The sequence below is a fragment of the Thalassophryne amazonica genome, chromosome 5 (assembly GCF_902500255.1).
Source record: "Thalassophryne amazonica chromosome 5, fThaAma1.1, whole genome shotgun sequence".
NCBI lineage: Eukaryota > Metazoa > Chordata > Actinopteri > Batrachoidiformes > Batrachoididae > Thalassophryne > Thalassophryne amazonica.
Genome location: NC_047107.1, coordinates 50,334,586 through 50,354,879, shown reverse-complemented (window position 1 = coordinate 50,354,879; position 20,294 = coordinate 50,334,586). Strand labels below are relative to the sequence as shown.

Here is a 20,294-nt window from a genome sequence, read left to right as displayed (position 1 = left end):
GAAATCACCTGCTGAAACACCTGATCTTTAATGAAATCACCTGCTGAGGCGATTGGTTGCATGGAAAACCTGCAGTGTCTCGGCCCTTTATGGCACATGATTGCCCACCCCTGGCTTAGAGGAACACCATCGGGAGCAGGGCGGGGGGCGTGGCCGGGCACGAGCCGTCCCTCTTCCTTCCGGGTCCGAAAGGGTGCCGTCGTCCCCACGCTCCACAGCCAGAGGGCTCCGTGTGGCAACAGCTCCTCCTGTTGACGAAGCTATGGACACGAGCAGGGCCAAAGTGAAATCAAATGACAGACAAAGGAGGCTGGCCTGCGGGGAGTGTTTTTTCTGTGGCTCTAGTGATCATATACAGAAGAACTGCCACAACCGGTCAAACTACAATGCCCGTCCTTAGATACTGGGCTAAGGGTGGGCCATAACACGCATGCGGGGAAGCCCCGTAGATCTGCACGAATCCCAGTCACGATCCTAAGTGAGCTTTTAACCCTTCACGCCCCAGCACTAGTAGACACGGGGTCGGAAGGGAATCTGCTGGACAGCAGATGGGCAAAGGAAGTAGGGCTCCCTCCGGTGGCTCTGCCTTTACCTTTGAAGGTACGGGCACTAGATGGCACCCTTCTTCCATTAATCACACACCAGACACAGCCCGTGACATTGGTTGTGTCTGGGAATCACAGGGAGGAGATTGTGTTTTATGTAACACCTTCTACCTCCCGAGTGATTTTAGGGTTTCCATGGATGGTGAAGCACAATCCCCGGATTGATTGGCCGTCTGGGGTTGTTACACAGTGGAGCGAAACCTGCCACCGGGAATGTTTAGGATCCTCGGTTCCACCCAGTGTGACAGGTAATGAGGAGGTCAAAGTCCCCCCAATCTGACGGCGGTGCCGGAGGAGTACCACGATCTTACTGACGTTTTCAGCAAAGATCTGGCACTCACCCTTCCCCCGCACCGACCGTACGATTACGCCATCGATTTGATCCCGGGCGCTGAGTACCCGTCCAGCAGGATGTACAATCTCTCACGTCCGGAACGAGAATCAATGGAGACCTACATCTGGGACTCCTTAGCTGCCGGGTTGATCCGGAACTCCACCTCCCCGATGGGCGCTGGTTTATTTTTTGTGGGTAAGAAGGATGGCGGACTCCGTCCATGCATCGATTACAGAGGGCTGAACGAGATTACGGTTCGTAATCGATACCCATTACTTCTGTTGGATTCCGTGTTCACGCCCCTGTATGGAGCCCAAATATTCACCAAACTCGATCTTAGGAATGCGTACCACCTGGTTCGGATCCGGAAGGGAGACGAGTGGAAGACAGCATTTAACACCCTCTTAGGTCATTTTGAGTACCTGGTCATGCCGTTCGGCCTCACAAACGCCCCCGCAACGTTCCAAGCATTGGTTAATGACGTCTTGCAGGACTTCCTGCATCGGTTTATCTTCATATATCAAGACGACATACTCATCTTTTCTCCGGACCCTGAGACTCATGTCCAGCATGTACATCAGGTCCTGCAGCGGTTGTTGGAGAACCGGCTGTTTGTGAAGAGCGAGAAGTGCGAGTTCCACCATACTTCTTTGTCCTTCCTGGGGTTCATCATCTCCTCCAACTCCGTCGCCCCTGACCCCGCCAAGGTTGCGGCGGTGAGAGATTGGCCCCAACCAACAAGCTGTAGGAAACTGCAACAGTTCCTCGGCTTTGCGAATTTCTATCGGAGGTTCATTAAGGGTTACAGTGAAGTAGTTAGCCCCCTGACTGCCCTGACCTCCACTAAAGTCTCCTTCACCTGGTCGGATCGGTGCGAAGCCGCGTTTAGGGAGTTGAAACGCCGGTTCTCGACTGCGCCAGTTCTGGTGCAGCCTGATCCTAATCGCCAGTTCATAGTTGAAGTGGATGCCTCTGACTCAGGGATAGGAGCCGTGCTGTCCCAGAGCAGGGAGTCCGATAAGGTTCTCCACCCTTGTGCCTATTTTTCCCGCAGGTTGACCCCGGCTGAAAGGAATTATGACGTCGGCAATCGGGAACTCCTGGTGGTGAAGGAGGCTCTTGAGGAGTGGAGACACCTGTTGGAGGGAGCGACGGTGCCCTTCACGGTTTTCACGGACCATCGGAACCTGGAGTACATCCAGACCGCCAAGCAGCTGAACCCCAGGCAAGCCCGCTGGTCGCTGTTCTTCGGGCGCTTTGACTTCCAGATCACATACCGCCCCGGGACCAAGAACCAACGATCAGATGCCCTGTCCTGGGTGCACGAAGAGGAAGCCAAGGCCGAGTTGTTGGACCCAACAGAGACCATCATCCCCGAGTCCACTGTCGTGGCCACCCTCACCTGGGACGTGGAGAAGACCGTCCGGGAGGCCCTGGCACGGAACCCAGACCCGGGGACCAGCCCGAGGAACAAACTGTACGTCCCACCAGAGGCCAGAGCTGCGGTTTTGGACTTCTGTCACGGTTCCAAGCTCTCCTGTCATCCCGGGGTGCGCAGAACCATGGCAGTGGTCCAGCAGCGCTTCTGGTGGGCGTCTATGGAAGCCGACGTCCGGGATTACGTCCAGGCCTGTACCATCTGTGCCAGGGGCAAGGCTGACCACAAAAGGACTTCGGGCCTCCTCCAGCCTCTACCGGTGCCTCACCGCCCCTGGTCCCACATCGGCCTGGACTTCATCACAGGCCTCCTGCCGTCCCAGGGCAACACCACCATCCTCACGATAGTGGACCGGTTCTCCAAGGCGGCCCACTTCGTGGCCCTCCCGAAGCTCCCGACGGCCCAGGAGACGGCAGACCCCCTGGTCCACCACGTCGTGCATCTGCATGGGATACCATCGGACATCGTCTCGGATCGTGGTCCACAGTTCTCTTCCCAAGTCTGGAGGAGTTTCTGCAGGGAACTGGGGGCCACCGTGAGTCTCTCGTCCGGGTATCACCCTCAGACAAACGGACAGGCAGAGTGGGCTAACCAGGAGCTGGAGCAGGCCCTCCGCTGCGTGACCTCCGTGCACCCGACGGCCTGGAGCAACCATCTGGCCTGGATTGAGTACGCCCACAACAGCCAAGTGTCGTCTGCCACCGGCCTCTCCCCGTTTGAGGTGTGTTTGGGGTACCAGCCCCCATTGTTCCCACTCATGGAGGGAGAGGTCGGTGTGCCCTCGGTCCAGGCCCACCTCAGGAGGTGCCGCCGGGTGTGGTGGACCGCCCGTTCTGCCCTGTTGAAGGCCCGGACGAGGGCCAAGGCCCATGCAGACCGCCGGCGTTCCCCGGCCCCTGCATACCAGCCCGGGCAGGAGGTGTGGTTGTCGACCAAGGACATCCCGCTTCAAGTGGAGTCACAAAAACTCAAGGACCGGTTTATTGGACCATTTCCCATCCTCAAGGTCCTCAGTCCGGCCGCAGTGAAGCTAAAGCTGCCAGCTTCACTGCGGATCCACCCGGTTTTTCATGTGTCACGTCTCAAACCTCATCACACCTCACCACTCTGCACCCCTGGACCTGCACCGCCTCCTGCCCGGATCATCGACGGGGAGCCGGCATGGACCATGCGTCGGCTCCTGGACGTCCATCGAAAGGGTTGGGGGTTCCAGTATCTGGTGGACTGGGAGGGGTATGGACCCGAAGAACGCTCCTGGGTGAAGAGGAGCTTCATCCTGGACCCGGCCCTCCTGGCCGATTTCTTCAACCGTCACCCGGACAAGCCTGGTCGGGCGCCAGGAGGTGCCCGTTGAGGGGGGGGGGGGGGTCCTGTTGTGTGGGCCGCTGAAGAGGAGGTACTGCTGGCCCACCACCAGCAGATGGCGCCCTGCTTGGAGTGCAGGCTTCAAGCATGAAAGGGCGTCGGAACTACTGGAGTGACAGCTGTCACACATCATCAACACCAGCTGTCACTCATCAACTACATCCTCCATAAAAGCTGGACTGCAACTCCACCTCCCCGCCGAGAAATCAGCTACCATTCAGGTAACCTTCTCTGCTGTGAATTTTCTGAGACTGAATGTTGTTCTGTGTGCAGCTGTTTTCCTGTGCTGACAGTCTGAAGCTGGATTGGCGGATAGTGTGAGCATGACGTCTTCGCCTCTCACTCCTTCCAGGGAAGTGACTGACAGGAGCTGCACATGGAGGTGGAGGTTTTCCCTCCTGGAGGAATTAAGCACTGTAAGACTACTGGGTGTATTCACACACCCACCATTATCTGTTTCTGCCAGCAGTACCGGGTCTGACTGCTGAAGACAGTGGCCGCCTGGGGCGCAGGGCTTGGCGGCTCCGGTGTTCTTCAGATCCGTTGGCGGTGGAAGCTGTGTGGGATCCGGCTCTTCTCTCGCCAGACGTCTTCTATCTTCGAGCCTGCCCACATGTCACCTCGTGTATGATTGATGATCCACATTCTCTGTCGTTGTCTGTATTTCGTTGTGCGAGTCACAACATTAAATTGTTACTTTTTGGCTTATCCATTGTCCGTTCATTAACGCCCCCTGTTGTGGGTCTGTGTCACGACACTTTCCAACAATTATAGGGTGTTGTGAGTAGAATTTTAAAGGGAAAAATTGAAGCACTGTGAATACTTTCTGGTTGTACTGTATCTCCTATCGTCTACATCCCTCCCAACTGTACATGCTACTTGATTGCACTTGATATTTAATGCTTTTTTTTTTTTTTTGCATTTCAGGTTAGATGTCAACTGCATTTCATTGGCCCTCTACCTGTATTCTGCACAATGACAATAAAGTTTAATCTAATCTAATCTAAAATCAGAATATAAACGATAGAGAGGGAGCAGCTGGTCGTGCAAGGCTCTACATTAAGGGGGCAGTTGCGGTGTTTTAACCTCTGCCATTGTCCATGGTGCTGATTTCTCAGAACACAGTACCTTCATGTGAAGAAATGTCTTTCTCTCTAACAGCCGCCATGCCAGAATGTGATTGAATCTTGCATGCACGGAGCACATTGTTCTGTTTGCAACATCTTCTGGTGACCTGCTGCCTAAAATGTGCAGTCAGTGTTTTTCAGTTCCACCCAGTCCTTATGAGGACTGAAATACCAACATGTACGTGTACCTGTGGTTTAGGTGGCAAAGGTTATTGATGTTGAATTCTTGTCGGAAATGATGATGAGAAGGATGAGGGCGAGAGGTGGAGTAGAGAGAAGAGGTGGGGTTTCTTCCACTGGCATGTTGCTATAAAAACTTCCAGTGGAATGCAACTTGAGAAAAGTTGGCAAGTCAGGCAGCCGGCCTTCTCCTCTTCAGGGACATATGAGTAGATCACACGGCACAAAGGTAGGAAAACTTTCACTATACTCCACAAAAACACTTATACCATCACTGCACATAATCATGCTGTTTTTAATTGTTTACAGAAAGTCACTGGTGTAATGCTGGAACAAGAGTATAATTTTTTTCCCCTCAAAAATGATAAAATTACTGAATGGGGACAATTTGTTTTGAAAAAAAATTAACTAAAAACATAGCAAAAGTGAATCAAAAATTAAGATTTACATGAACTTATTCGTACTAAATGTGTTTTCCACAGACAAATGTATCATTTTCATTTTAAAAAATATATTTATTTTTGGTAACTTTGATGTCATGAAAGCTACATAATGAAAAACGTGCACGAATGATGTTCGATGGATAAGCAAAACACAAAGCTGCATGTTATGAGGTGTTTACACATAACGACGACGAAGTCACGAATGTCACGAAGTACACATTCTTGGCCGCTGATCACGAATGTGATTATTCGGTGCAGAGGCGTCAGGTGTCCTCAGGAACTGCTGCAACCTGTTACCACACGTTACGATTAATGGCACGTGTTGCTGGAGAATTATCAGGAACCATTACGCACGGTCAAGAATAACGTTCCATGTTGTTGCGCGCTATAGCGCGCTATTGCGCGTAACAGCGCATAGTTAAGTTCTGTCATGTTGTGAACGAGGTGAATTGTCTCCACACACACAAACACACACCCACACACCCATATTCATCCAACCGAATTCAGATCGCTCCAGTTTTTCAGAAGAACTTTGTGACTGCATGTGTAGTTGGGCTCTGTGCCACGGAGTGGCGCAGAGAGGAGGAGGAGGACAGCGCCAGATGTGTGGCTTCATGCGGCTCTCGTCTCGTGCATTTTCCCAAACATCAGGCACATGCAGCAGGTGGAACACCTGCAGGAGCGCGCTGAAGAGCACTGAAATTTGACTTCAAACTGAATGCGGTGCAGCAGGGTTTAATTGTGCGCACGCTTTTTCCTCCGCCGGACTGGAGGAGGTGCAGAGATGTCTGGCTGCACGTGAGTCTTCTCTTGCTCCTGTGGTTCCTCTGGCTCAGACTCATTCTCCCGCTCATCGGTTCCAACAGCAGGTGGAACACCTGCAGGAGCGTTCTGAGAAGCTTCAGCAGGAACTGTAGAACAACATTTGGCTGACTTCGCGTCACTGTTCCTCTTCGGCATACTACATCAAACTGAACGCTGTGGAGCCGAGTTTAATTTTGCACACGTGACAGAAAACTGATTCGTCGTGGCGCGCAGTGAAATGTGACGCCGCGTTACAAGTCGTGTCAAAACGTGACAGTTTCCGTGTCACTTCGTAATAACGTGTGACAGTTTGGGCTCCAAGAACCATCACAGGAACCACTACGAACATTGTCACGTTCTATTAAGGATCACTACTCATCAAGACTGATCAATACGCTCAGTTGTGACCTCCACGACGTGAGACGTAATGAGGGTGGTGTGTGACATTCATGGAAGATTTTATGACAGGCAAAAACATGCTCCACGAATATCAAGAATATCACGCACCAACACGCACTATTAAGAATCCTATTCAGATGCGTTAAGTCAAATTAAGAATGTCAGGAATGTGTCACGAATGACAGAAAAACGACATTTGTAACGCGTCTCGCTTATGTGTAAATGCACCTTTAGGAGGGTTTGTTTTGTTTTGTTTTGTTTTGACTTTTTTCCTTCAAAGATCCACTGGCTTGAAGAATGTAAGAAAGACCCACTGTTAGACATGTTTGGAGATGGGTGAAAGGGACAGAAGACAGGGCACAAAATCAATCAATCAATCAACTTTTTTCTTGTATAGCGCCAAATCACAACAAACAGTTGCCCCAAGTGTGAATGACTGCAGGACAGGTAGATGATTGAAGATGAGTGAATGAGGTGTAGTCCACTAACTTATTAAAAACCAATGTATTGTGCAAAATATTGCACCTACAACCTTTATAAATAATATTTATTAATAAATATTAAAGGATTATTAACCGAGCGAGAGCTTTGTATGGGGAAATATCAGACTGAGGTGTTGACAGTAAACACCGAGGTCTGATATCCCCGGACAGACCGAGCAAGCAAGGTCAATAAATCGTTTATTATATGGTTAATATATATATGTGCAAACTTACAGTATCGCCCAAATATGCTGCTGACGGTGTTGGGCTTGTTCGCTTTCTTCACCTCCACTAGCTTAACACATGGTCCGGTTGTTAGCTGATAAGCTAGTTCTATCTGTGTTTTTCCGATGCTGTTTAGATATTTATGGAATACGTTCATGTCTGACTTGGTTTTTTGGAATCGTGGTTTTAGATTCCTGGTTTGTAATCAGAGCGCACGTAGTGTCACAGCCATATAATAAATAGAATTAACATATTCACCATAAAACAAAAAGAGTATATCGTGTTTTTAAAGTATTCAAAAAAATGGAGGGGGGGGGGTGTTAAAACTACATAATTGTTTTGAGGTGGTTTACAATTTATTTGAAATTCAAAGAAAATGGCGTTGCATTCAATCAGGTTTTTACAGTCAGTGTTATTATTGCATGATCATCAGTACTTGTCATTAAATTGGCATGCATTAACAAAGAATTCAAGATGTTTCCCTTTTTCAATCTAAAATTATAACCTCATTACTGGTTACTTTCCTTCATGATTTTTATTTGATTTTTTTTTTGTAATAATCATCTTTAGACATTTTAAAATCCAGGCATAAAACTCACTTGTCTTCCACCAGGATATTCAGCTGAATATCACTTCAACTGTTGCTGTGCAAACACACGGGCTTCCTGTCACAATCTTTACAGTAAGTCCACATACACACAGTTTGGAGTTCAGATGCACAACAATGTATGTGTATTTTATATGGATAAAACACCTTAACTGTAATGTTCGTTCTATATAACATGTCTCCAGGAACTCCAGCCACTGATGGCGCTCCCTGATGAGACGTCTGAGCAGGGGAACCAGCAGGCAGACAAGAAGGAAAATGTTCCCGTCCAGCCTGCAGGACCGACGAGGCTGCAAAAGGCCAGAGCTCGCTTCCTGAAGGGAGTCTCCTACTTCTCTGGAGACATGAAAGCGTTTGGAAAATGGATGGAAAGTAAGATAATACTGGTTACGCAGGATTGTCCAAAATAAATAAATACAAGTTTCCTGACATGTAGCTTCCCCAAGGTACAGCAATAACAGCCTGGAATTTATACAATTTACAAAATGTTAGCAGAAATACCCATTGTACTGTTTGACTTCCTGAAGGGAGTCTCCTACTTCTCTAGAGACATGCAAGCATTTGGAAAATGGATGGAAAGTAAGATAATACTGCCTATGCAGGACTGTCCAAAATAAATAAATACAAATTCCCTGACATGTAGCTTTACCAAGGTACAGCAATGGCAGCCTGGAATTTGCACAGTTATAAAATGCTAGCAGAAATACCCATTGTACTCTGTAAATACTGGCCATGGATACTGTCATTTTCTGAGGGTTAATAATGGTTATTGCTGTCATCTGTAAACATAGTGCTGTGCAATACTCGACTCAAGCAAGTTGAAGAAATGAAAACAACTTTGAAGAAACACGTAATTACATGTATAATTTAAATATGTATTCCTATTAGAATGTCACAAGGTGGCATATCGATTCATTGCCATCAGTGTCAAGTCCCATTAGGATCTCCTTTTCTGATGACATCAACATAAAAGCCTTTATACGAGGTCTGTTAGAAAAGTATCCGACCTTATTATTTTTTTTCAAAAACCATATGGATTTGAATCACGTGTGATTACATCAGACATGCTTGAACCCTTGTGGGCATGCGAGAGTTTTTTCACGCCTGTCGGTTACGTCATTCGCCTGTGGGCAGTCTTTCAGTGAGGAGTCGCCCACCCTCTCGTCATTTTTTCATTGTTTAGGAATGGCTCAGAGACTGCTGCTTTGTTTGATCAAAATTTTTTCAAAACTGTAAGGCACAACTGAGTGGACACCATTCGATAAATTCAGCTGGTTTTCGGTAAAAATTTTAACGGCTGATGAGAGATTTTGGTCTGGTATTGTCGCTTTAAGGACGGCCCACGGCGCCTGAGGGCAATCTGCGCTTCGAGGCGGCAGCGTCTCGCCGTTTCAAGTTGAAAACTTCCACATTTCAGGCTCTGTTGACCCAGTAAGTCGTCAGAGAACAGAGAACTTTCAGAAGTCGTCGGCATGAGGAGTTTATTCGGACATTCCATTGTTAACGGACATTTTGTAATGGACCTGACCGTGGGGGGTCGCGACAAGAAAAACACCTCCGTTGGAAACCTTAACGGGCAAGTTGGAACATGCCCAAGCTGTTAAACAATTTCTCAGTTACTCATTTGTTGAAAGCCATCAAAAGCCGCCTGAATTTTACAAATGGTTTTCAACACGGAGGTGTTTTTCCTGTCGCGGCGCACACAGATTCGTCGAGTCGTCACGGAAACGACTCGGCGAATCTGCGCGCACGTCTTTCATTAAAAAATGTCCTTAAACAGTGGAATGTCCGCATAAAGTCCTCATGCAGGCCTCTTCTGAATCTTCTCTGTTCTCTCACGACGTGAGACGTCCTGGGTGAATTAAATTAGGATGTTTAGGATGTTTTCAGGTCAAAACAGGCTGACGACGGCGCCTGGAAGCGCTGCGCGATGTCCCGCTCCATGGGAAGTCCTTACAGCGACAGAAACACCCCATAATCTCTCATCAGCCATTAAACTTTTCACCGAAAACCAGCTAAATTTCTCGAATAGTGTCCACTCGGATATTCCTCACAGGTCCAGAAAAAATTTTGATAAAGCAACGCGCGCCGTCTCCAGCAGCGTGTGAAACAAAGGAATTCAGCCGAGAGGGCGGGACCACATCTCACTCAAGGCCTGCCCACAGGGAAATGATGTCACCGACACGCGTGAAAAAACTCATGCATGCGCATGAGGGTTCAAGCATGATTGGTGTAATCGCACGTCATTCAAATCCATATAGTAAAAAAAAAAATAAAAGTGTCGGTTTCTTATCTAATAGACCTCATATAAGTGAGTGGATCCTTGTCATTTGATTGGTGTCTTGTATGTCATGTGACATGGTGTATTTGTACCATTTGCCATTGTGTTTCATTGACCGTGCAATAGTTCTTTTTTTAGCGTGCCATTTTGGTGCTATGAAATGTGCTATTGCATGCCCTGACCACCGCGCATGCTCACACTACTGGGGGCAGTGTTTAGCTAAACATGGTGGAGTTTGCTTCGCCTCACTGAATGGTGTGTTCCATCTTTCACTGAATTCAATATTCATTCCATTGAAAGAATGGAAAAAACATTTATTTTATATAACGGCGAAAAAAAATCCTTGTCATTTGATATTTCAGCTACTTCAGCAGATTAGCAATTAATTTGATAACAATTAACTTGATATTAATCACATGCTCCATAACTTCTCTTTTCTTCCTGACTTGCACTTGGTGGGCTGACATTTGTTTCTCTGTCAGTAGGCTACTGATATCAGCTTTGCCTGCCCTCAATGCTATCAACTTGCTTTTTTCATGTTCCTCAAGTCTTTGATGAAGATGTTTTCATTCCTGCATGGCTTCTTTAACAATATTATTATCATTAGAAAGCTTGGCAAAGAAAAGACACACCGAACAATATGGAGAGTGAGATGATTCACAATAAGATAACAGTTGTCTATTTGTTCCATTCCTGCTGTAGAAAACTTTGGGAATGGCTTTTTTGGCAGTGAACCGTGAATATATCTTTCTCCCCAGGATCCTTAGCAGAATAATAAGAACCACTGTAATCATTACACTTTTAACTATAATTTTGTGGGTAAGTCCTGTATTTTCTGGAATATAAAACTGAATTGGCCCTCTGTATCAGGAGACAGTTATTGCCCCAAATCAAGATGTTCAAGTATCTCAAGGTCTTGTTCGTGAGTGGGGGTAAGATGGAGTGTGAGATCGATGTCCTGTTGAACTGAGCCAGAAGCCAAAGCTCTGAATTTACCAGTACTCTACATTTATGCTCCTATTCTCACCTATGCACGTGAGCTCTGGGTAGTGACTGAAAGAACAAGATTGTGGATACAAATGGCATAAATGAGGTTACTCCATAGAGTATCTGAGCTTACATTCAGGGACAGGGTGAGAAGCTCAAATATCTGGGAGGGACTCATTGTTGAGCTGCTGCTCCTTTGCATTGAAAAGTACTAGCTGAGTTGGTTCAGGCATCTGGTGAGGTTGCCACCTGGTTGTCCCCATGGGGAGGTCTTCCAGGCATGTCAAAGAGGGAGAAGGCCCTGGGGAAGACCCAAGATATGATGGAGCTAATTAATTATTAGGTAAAGCTAAACTAAAAAGAAGCTAAATAGCCAGGCTAGCATTGGCAAGCCCATGTAGTCTGGCTGTTATCGAGCTAGCTAGTTAAAATTGTCACCTGGATACTGACAGTTATACAAAAGGAATATATTTGTATAATTGGGTTTTGAAATAAAAACAACCTTCAAATTAGATCAATCCCTTTTGAAACAGTTGTTGTTTGGGAGAGTAAGTTTCATAAAACTGCATGATGTGACACAGCTAGCTGCAGGTTAGCTGCTCGACGCTGCTTGCTTCTGTCAACGGACGGAACGTTGAAGGACGTTTGCGACCTGGTATTAATGTGAATTTGTGTTTCAAAATAAAATAATGAACACTGTCAGAAGAAAAATCTTTAATCTTATATGCCACCCATGTTTGACAACTTTAAGGCTCTTTGTTCTTTTTATATTTGTCTTTTTCCAGAACGGTGTATTTTACTGCAGTTGTTGGACTGGATTTTACGTGGAGCCTCTCAGGTGATGTTTGTGAACAACCCTCTAAGTGGCCTCATCATTTTCGCTGGACTCATACTTCAGAACTACTGGTGGGCCCTCAACGGCTTTGTAGGAACACTCGCCGCCACTGTTTCTGCCCTCATTATACGACAGAACAGGTTTGTGCTCGCAGTTATGTTGTGACTTATAAATGCCAAAATATAAATAATACCAAAATAAAAATTATTTCTGTAAGGAAAATGGAATGTAACATCTGTAGAGAAATATAGCTGTCAGACACAGTACAGTGTCTATTCAGATACATTCACCCCGTAACTTGCTTTTATGTTATTATGCCTATCCAATAAGACATCTGTGTTTTTTTGTTTTTCTGTGTTTTTACTTACACCTCGGTCTACTTACCCGTACAGACCGAGCAAGCAAGGTTAATAATCATTTATATATGACTGAGGTTACAAAATAAAATGTAAAAGCCAAAAGTGAGTGAATATTGTGGCAAGCGCGAACAGAGTACACGAATACAACCCATATATAATACAACCCAAAACAACTTAATGAAGGATGAATAGAACAGCTTCTCAGCTATCAGCAAAGTGTGCTGGGAAGCTCTTTCTGCAAATTCAAAATGCTCTATTTGTTAACCGTGACTGACTTTGCTTATATAACAGCAATGATTACAGCATATTTACACTTGAAAGTACAATGAGAAATGTCCCATTTCTTCTGATTATTCATTGCTTTTATTGTTCTTGCTGATAGGGGCGCAATAGCTGCAGGGCTGTACGGTTACAACGGCATCCTGGTGGGCCTGCTGATGGCGGTGTTCTCCAGCACAGGAGATTGGTACTGGTGGCTGCTACTTCCCAACACTTTCATGTCCATGATGTGGTAAGAAACTGGACTAAATAATGGAAGATTCATGGTATGGGAATCAGATGTAGGAAAGTGGGTAACACCGAGACCTCACAAATCAAAAATTATTTAAATTAGGTCATTGAACAGAGGCAATTTTAGACTTCCAGTTTTAGGGGTGCTTAGCACATTTTTAAAAATTTTAAATCTAGATGTCCAGAAATACAATTTCCCATGATTTCAGAGTGAAAACATTGCTTGTAAAAGCTGCATTCATTGTCTTCTTCTTTGTCTTTTGGCTGTTCCTGTTAGGGGTCGCCACAGCAGATCAATCGTTTCCATCTCACCCTGTCCTCTGTATCTTCCTCTGTCACACCAACCACCTGCATGTCCTCTCTCAGCACATCCATGAACCTCCTCTTTGGTCTCCCTCTTCTCCTCCTGCCTGGTGGCTCCATCCTCAGCATCCTTCTCCCTATATACCCTGGGTCCCTCCTCTGCACATGTCCAAACCATCTCAATCTCGCCTCTCTGACTTTGTCTCCAAATCGTTCCACCTGAGCTGTCCCTCTGATATGTTCATTCCTAATCTTGTCCATTCTTGTCACTCCCAAAGAGAATCTCAACATCTTCAGCTCTGCCACCTCCAGCTCTGCCTCCTGTCTTTTTGTTAGTGCCACTGTCTCTAAACCATACAACATAGCTGGTCTCACTACTGTTTTGTAAACTTTCCCCTTCACTCTTGCTGATATTCTTCGGTCACAAATCACTCCTGCCACCTTTCTCCACCCACTCCACCCTGCATGCACTCTCTTCTTCACCTCTCTACCACACTCTCCATTACTTTGAACAGTTGACCCCAAATATTTAAACTCATCTACTTTCACCACTTCTACTCCTTGTAACTGCACTATTCCACTGGGCTCCCTCTCATTCACACACATGTACTCAGTCTTGCTTCTACTGACTTTCATTCCCCTTCTCTCCAAAGCATATCTCCACTTCTCCAGACTAGACTCAACTTGCTCTCTACTCTCACTACCGGTCACAATGTCATCTGCAAACATCATAGTCCATGGGGACTCCTGTCTGATCTCATCTGTCAACCTGTCCATCACCACTGCAAACAAGAAAGGACTCAGAGCTGATCCTTGGTGTAATCCCACCTCCACCCTGAATGAGTCTGTCATTCCGACTGCGCATCTCACCGCTGTCACACTATTCTTGTACATGTCCTGCACTACCCTAACATACTTCTCTGCCACTCCAGACTTTCTCATACAATGCCACAACTCTTCTCTTGGCACCCTATCATAAGCTTTTTCTAAGTCCACAAACACACAATGTAACTCTTTCTGTCCTTCTCTGTACTTTTCCAACAGTATTCTCAGAGCAAACATTGCATCTGTAGTGCTCTTTCTCGGCATGAAACCATATTGCTGCTCACAGATCTTCACCTGTTTTCTAAGCCTAGCTTCTACTACTCTTTCCCATAACTTCATGCTGTGGCTGATCAGCTTTATGCCTCTGTAGTTACTGCAGCTCTGCACATCACCCTTGTTCTTGAAAATAGGAACCAGCACACTTCGTCTCCACTCCTCAGGCATCCTCTCACTTTCCAAGATTTTATTAAACAATCTGGTTAGAAACTCTACTGCCATCTCTCCTAGACATGCCTCCATTGGAATGTCATCTGGACCAACCTCCTTTCCACTCTTCATCCTCTTCATAGCAGCCCTCACTTCTTCCTTGCTAATCTCTTTTACTTCCTGATTTACTCTCACCACCTCATCCAGCCTTTTCTCTTGCTCATTTTCTTTATTCATCAACTCTTCAAAATATTCCCTCCACCTTCTCAGCACACACTCCTCACTTGTCAGCACATTACCATGTGCATCTTTTACCACCCTAACCTGCTGCACATCCTTTCCAGCTCTGTCCCTTTGTCTGGCCAATCGGTACAAGTCCTTTTCTCCTTCCTTACTATTCAACTTCTTGTACAGCTCGCAATATGCCTTTTCCTTTGTTTTTGCCACTTCTCTTCTCGCCTTACGCCGCATCTCCTTGTACTCCTGTCTACTTTCTTCATCTCTCTGACTATCCCAAAACTTTTTCACCAACCTCTTTCTCCTTATGCTTTCCTGGACCTCTTCATTCCACCACCAAGTCTCCTTGTCTTCTTTCCACTGTCCAGATGTCATACCCAGTACTGCCCTAGCTGTCTCCCTCACCACATCTGCAGTACTTTTCCAGTTGTCCAAAATTGCTTCCCCTCCAACTAGTGCTTCTCTCACCTGCTCACTAAATTTCACACAACAGTGTTCCTCCTTCAGCTTCCACCATCTGATCCTTTGTTGAGCTCTCACTCTCTTCTTCTTCTTTACCTCTAAAGTCATCCTACAAACAACCATCCTATGCTGTCTAGTGACACTCTCTCCTGCTACCACCTTACAGTCTGTGATTTCTTTTAGCTTACATCTCTTATAAAGAATGTAGTCCACCTGTGTGCACCTTTCTCCACTCTTATATGTTACCCTGTGCTCCTCCCTTTTATTAAAGTAGGTATTCACCACAGCCATTTCCATCCTTTTTGCAAAATCAACTACCATCTGTCCTTCCCCATTCCTATCCTTGATACCATATCTACCCATTACTTCCTCATCACCTCTGTTCCCTTCACCAACATGCCCATTGAAGTCTGCTCCTATCACCACTCTTTCATGCTTGGGCACACTCTCCACCACCTCATCTAACACACTCCAGAAATCTTCTTTCTGCTTCATCTCACAACCTACCTGTGGGGCATATGCACTGATGATATTCATCATCAACCCTTCAATTTCCAACTTCACACTCATCACCCTGTCAGACACTCGCTTAACCTCCAACACACTTTTAACATACGAGGTCTGTCCATAAAGTAACGGCCCTTTTTATTTTTTTCAAAAACTATATGGATTTCATTCATATGTTTTTACGTCAGACATGCTTGAACCCTCGTGCGCATGCGTGAGTTTTTCCACGCCTGTCGGTGATGTCATTCGCCTGTGAGCACGCCTTGGGAAGGAGTGGTCCTGCCCCCTCGTCGGATTTTCATTGTCTGGAAATGGCGGAATGAAAAGGACTTTTTTTCCATCAGAATTTTTTCAGAAGCTGTTAGAGACTGGCACCTAGAAACCATTCGAAAAATTTATCTGGCTTTCAGTGAAAATTTTATGGGCTTCACACAGAATAAGGACTTTAACTACAGCTTTAAGGAACCCTTTAAGGACGGTCGGTGCGCCGCACTGCGGGCTGCGACGATGCGGCACAAACCACTGGATCATTTCTAAGCTGATGGCTCTGTGGATACGAGACCGTCGTGTGCTCTTTCTCTGGTTATCACAAGACCTGGACATCAGCCATTTTCCGGCAGATTTCACTTTTAACAAGAGATTTTGATTAAGCGAGACAAAGGAACACCTCCGTTTCGGAGTGTTAGAGGACAAATTGGGACATGTCTATCTCGGCTTTCAGTGCTTACCAGTCGAGTGAGTATAAAAGAACGTGTGGAGAGCTAGGAGGTGAGGGCAAATAGTAATTGCAACTTAGGAGCAGGTCTGAAATATTCAGAGGCTGAGTAAAGTATATTATCCTTGTTTTTATATTAGTCTTATGAGCCTATAGTTACTGAAGATTTTTTTATTTCATCTTAACAGATTATTATGTCATAGTACTTAGTACAGAACACTCACCCTGGTATCACTTTTCAGTTACATTTAGACAGTTTTAGGCATTACTTAGATTGTGTTTTAGTTTTGGCTATTCATTTATTTATTCTACAAACTGACTGATGTCTCTGTTTTTCTGGCAGCATGCACATCCACGTTGTAAATCATAAAAATAAAGTAGTTGCAATTGTTATGATCAGCGTTGTTTAGTGCTGTGTGCAGGAGGACCTGGTTTAGCACAGCTACAGCAGCACTCCAAAAGTAAGAAAAAAAAATGTGTGACTTAAAAGTCAGAATTCATACCAAAACACCAGTAACACAAGTAAGACACCTCCACAGTCTGATACACATATTCAGTTTACCCTTAGCTTCACTTTCCATCCTTTGCTATTCTCAATGTCCATATCTACTATCACATAAGGTCTATAGAGTGCACAAACCTCACCTGAAGCTTTTTTTGCTTTTGAAAAAAAATGCTCTGATATTCATCACTGCACTGCAGGTTTGGTTTGCCACTTACTGACAACAAATAAAAATACAAAATGAGTTTTATGATTTATGCCTTTTTAGCAGGAATTTAAATGATTCACTTATTATCATGCTGTGCATTAAACTTTGTGGTAAAGTTTACTGTCTTAATTCTGAAATGCTTAGTTAAGGACCTTAACTAAGCATTTAAGGTCAGATCTGTGTACATGGTATTTGATGTAGGAGAGGGATTTGTTCATGGAAGCTACACAGATTGAAGGGAGAGCACCATTTAGTAGCTGACAAGAGGATTTAGTTGAAAAAAAAGACAACACTGAATCAATCTTACATTTGACCACGCACAGCGCGCACTAATTTGTAGAGCAATATACTGTGTTTAACGATAGCTAGCTAGGTGTGTAAAATAAGCACTTTTCAGAAAGTTGCACTTGTTCTTCACATTCAGAGACATAAACTTTGAATAAATACCTTGCAAATGTGACAGTCGCCTGGCAATCACTTGACAGCGCGGCTGTGCGAGGTTACCACCAGCGCTCACAGGACAGTGCCTCTGCTAAATGAGCGCAACCCGCATCAGCACCATGCGACACAAACACGTGCCAGAGCAGAGAGAGATGAAGGCACGCTTCGTGCATTGAATCATTTGCCCAAGAAGGGGAGATGATCAAATTACTGTGCTCTTGTAATACATATTTTGGCATAATGCTTGAAATAGGTTGTTTAAAAAAAATAGTAGTATAGAAGCATAAAAAATATATATATATATATATATATATATATATATATATATATATATATATATATATATATATATATATATATATATATATATTTAGGGGTGTTTAAAATATATTTAGGGGTGCTTGAGCACCCCTAAAAATAGGCTAACTCTTTTAACTTTTTTAATTGTACTGGTCTGAACTCAGTCAATCATTGTTAATCCCACTCAGCCATGACTCTGACACAGGTTAGCGCTTTAATCGCATTAATGATTAAATGGAGAAAGAATGTTGATAGTATCAGAGTAACTAGGAAGGTGCTTTAAGCCCATTCTGCTGTAAGTTTCCACAAAACACAGTATTACAGTTTTTATTGATTGCTTTAACCTGTTTGAAGAAACTTGGTAACCTCTCAGTCCTCATCATCACTCTCTCAGCAGAGCAAAAAACACCTCTTGCAAATGAGTTAACCCATTGTCATTGGTTTGACACAATTCCCCCACCCTTTTGCAAATCAGTTAACGCAGATGTCATTCAAGCAGTCCAAACTCCATTGCTTTAGCTGTGGTAACCAAACAGAAACCATATATTACCATCTCTTAGAAACCTCTTGACCGGCATGAAATCACTGGAGCACCTGTTTGACACTGCTTCACACAACTTTTCAATTTGCAATCAGTCTGCAGGTTCAAAAGGTGCCACGTTGTGTGTTGTAACTTGCAAGCATGGATGGTCTAAGGCACATGAGAGTGAGAGGTAGAGGGCTCGGGGGAAGACGAGTCCGAGGAAGAGGAGTCCGTGTGCGAGGTGGGGTGTAGCTGGAAGGGCTCAAGTCACAGATGAAATTCGGGCAACTGTGATTGATCATGTGGTAAATCATGGTCTTTCACATAGAGAGGCTGGACAAAGAGTCCAACCTGTTCTCAATAGAAACACAGTTGCATCCATTGTCAGAGTTTTTTGACTGGAGAACAGGTAATGTTGCTCATACAGGATATACAGATATATCTGTAGTGATATACAGTATGTCATGTAATTTTATTCCACGTCATGTATTCTTTATAGAATCGAAAGGCTACCGGTCGGTGGTGGTAGACGCAGACTTTTGAATGCTGAGCAGGAGGCAGCCATTGTGAACATGGTTCTGGCAAATAATGCCATTAGGCTGCGTGAAATCAGGGCAGCAGTGATTGCAGATCAGGGGGTATTTCGAAATGTAAATACTGTGAGTGAGACAACAATTGCCCGTGTCCTCAGTAGGAACAACATGGCTATGAAACAGCTCTACAGAGTTCCCTTCCAGAGGAACTCTGATGCTGTGAAGGAGGCCAGATGCCAATATGTGGAGGTAAGGACACATTACAGTACTATACTGTTGTGCCTTGGCATATCATGCAGTTACTGTCAACTGGAGTTACCTTTACTGTATGTAATTGTAATTTTGCTTTTTCTTTTCTTCAGCATATCATGGAGCTTGAAGCTGAGGGGGCACATCATACTTTCATCTATGTCGATGAAGCCGGCTTCAACCTCTGTAAAGTGAGGCGCCGTGGGAGGAACCTCATTGGGCGTAGGGCCACTATTACAGTTCCAGGGCAGAGGGGCGCCAACATTACTATGTGTGCTGCTATTTCTAATGATGGTGTCCTCAGCCATATTCCAGCTGTTGGCCCCTACAATAGTGAGCGCCTCATTGCATTCTTGGACACCCTGCATGACAGGCTCATCCCGCCTCAGGAAAGAGGGCTGTTGAGGCCTGGCATGCCACTGTTTGTAATCATCTGGGACAATGTGGCATTCCACCACTCTTGTGTGGTGAATGAGTGGTTTGTGGGGCACCCGAGGATGATGATGCAATTCCTTCCTCCATACTCTCCATTTTTAAATCCTATAGAGGAATTCTTCAGTGCATGGAGATGGAAGGTATACGACCACCACCCCTATGAGCAGATGCCCTTGCTCGATGCAATGACCGCTGCTGCCCAAGACATAGATGCAGAGGCATGCCAAGGATGGATAAGGCATGCTAGAAGATTCTTCCCTAGGTGCATCGCAAGGGAAAATATTGAGTGTGATGTAGATGAGGCCATGTGGCCTATTCATCAAGAGAGAATAGACTAGTAGAGATTTTTTTTTCTTTATTGTACAGAATTATTATTTTTATTTTCCTAATGTCTTACACAGTGACGGATTTTATTTTTTCTTTCATATTCTATATGTGGCTTCTGTTGGGATATTTCGTTTGTTAGCCACGGTCTAAATAAGAAAAACAAGAATGAATACTGCAATCAATAAAATTTTCAACACAGCATATCTGGATCACTTTTTTTTGCAAGAAGGCAAATTTGACTACAAATGGCACTGACATGTAAGCTGCTCAGTCATTACTGTAGCTCAGTCATTAGGTACAATGACCAGTAATGCAGCACT

At 45.1% G+C, this 20,294-nt stretch overlaps 2 protein-coding genes across 3 annotated transcripts in view; both read left to right on the top strand.

Annotated features, from left to right (window-relative positions):
- Positions 1-5,139: 5,139 nt before the first annotated feature.
- Positions 5,140-20,294, top strand: part of slc14a2 (solute carrier family 14 member 2) — a 29,821-nt gene continuing 14,666 nt past the window's right edge. The window contains exons 1-5 of one of the 2 annotated variants that reach the window (XM_034170174.1): positions 5,140-5,278; positions 8,016-8,084; positions 8,195-8,381; positions 12,063-12,252; positions 12,854-12,982. In XM_034170174.1, the coding sequence (XP_034026065.1) occupies positions 5,255-5,278; positions 8,016-8,084; positions 8,195-8,381; positions 12,063-12,252; positions 12,854-12,982 (599 nt within the window). In that variant the 5' untranslated portion in view covers positions 5,140-5,254. Of the gene's footprint in view, positions 5,279-8,015; positions 8,085-8,194; positions 8,382-8,521; positions 8,589-12,062; positions 12,253-12,853; positions 12,983-20,294 lie in introns of those variants that run through there. The other variant, XM_034170175.1, reaches the window with a different exon arrangement.
- On the top strand, positions 17,996-20,280 carry LOC117510462. Its single transcript, XM_034170177.1, has 2 exons — positions 17,996-19,212; positions 19,326-20,280. The coding sequence occupies exons 1-2, from the start codon at positions 19,003-19,005 to the stop codon at positions 19,983-19,985; spliced, it is 870 nt and encodes a 289-aa protein (XP_034026068.1). The 5' UTR covers positions 17,996-19,002; the 3' UTR covers positions 19,986-20,280.

Coding starts and splice junctions, on each gene's coding strand:
- LOC117510462 (XM_034170177.1), top strand. CDS start 19,003: ATGGTTCTGGCAAATAATGCCATTAGGCTGCGTGAAATCAGGGCAGCA. Junction 19,213..19,325: donor CCAGATGCCAATATGTGGAG/GTAAGGACACAT, acceptor TCTTTTCTTCAG/CATATCATGGAGCTTGAAGC.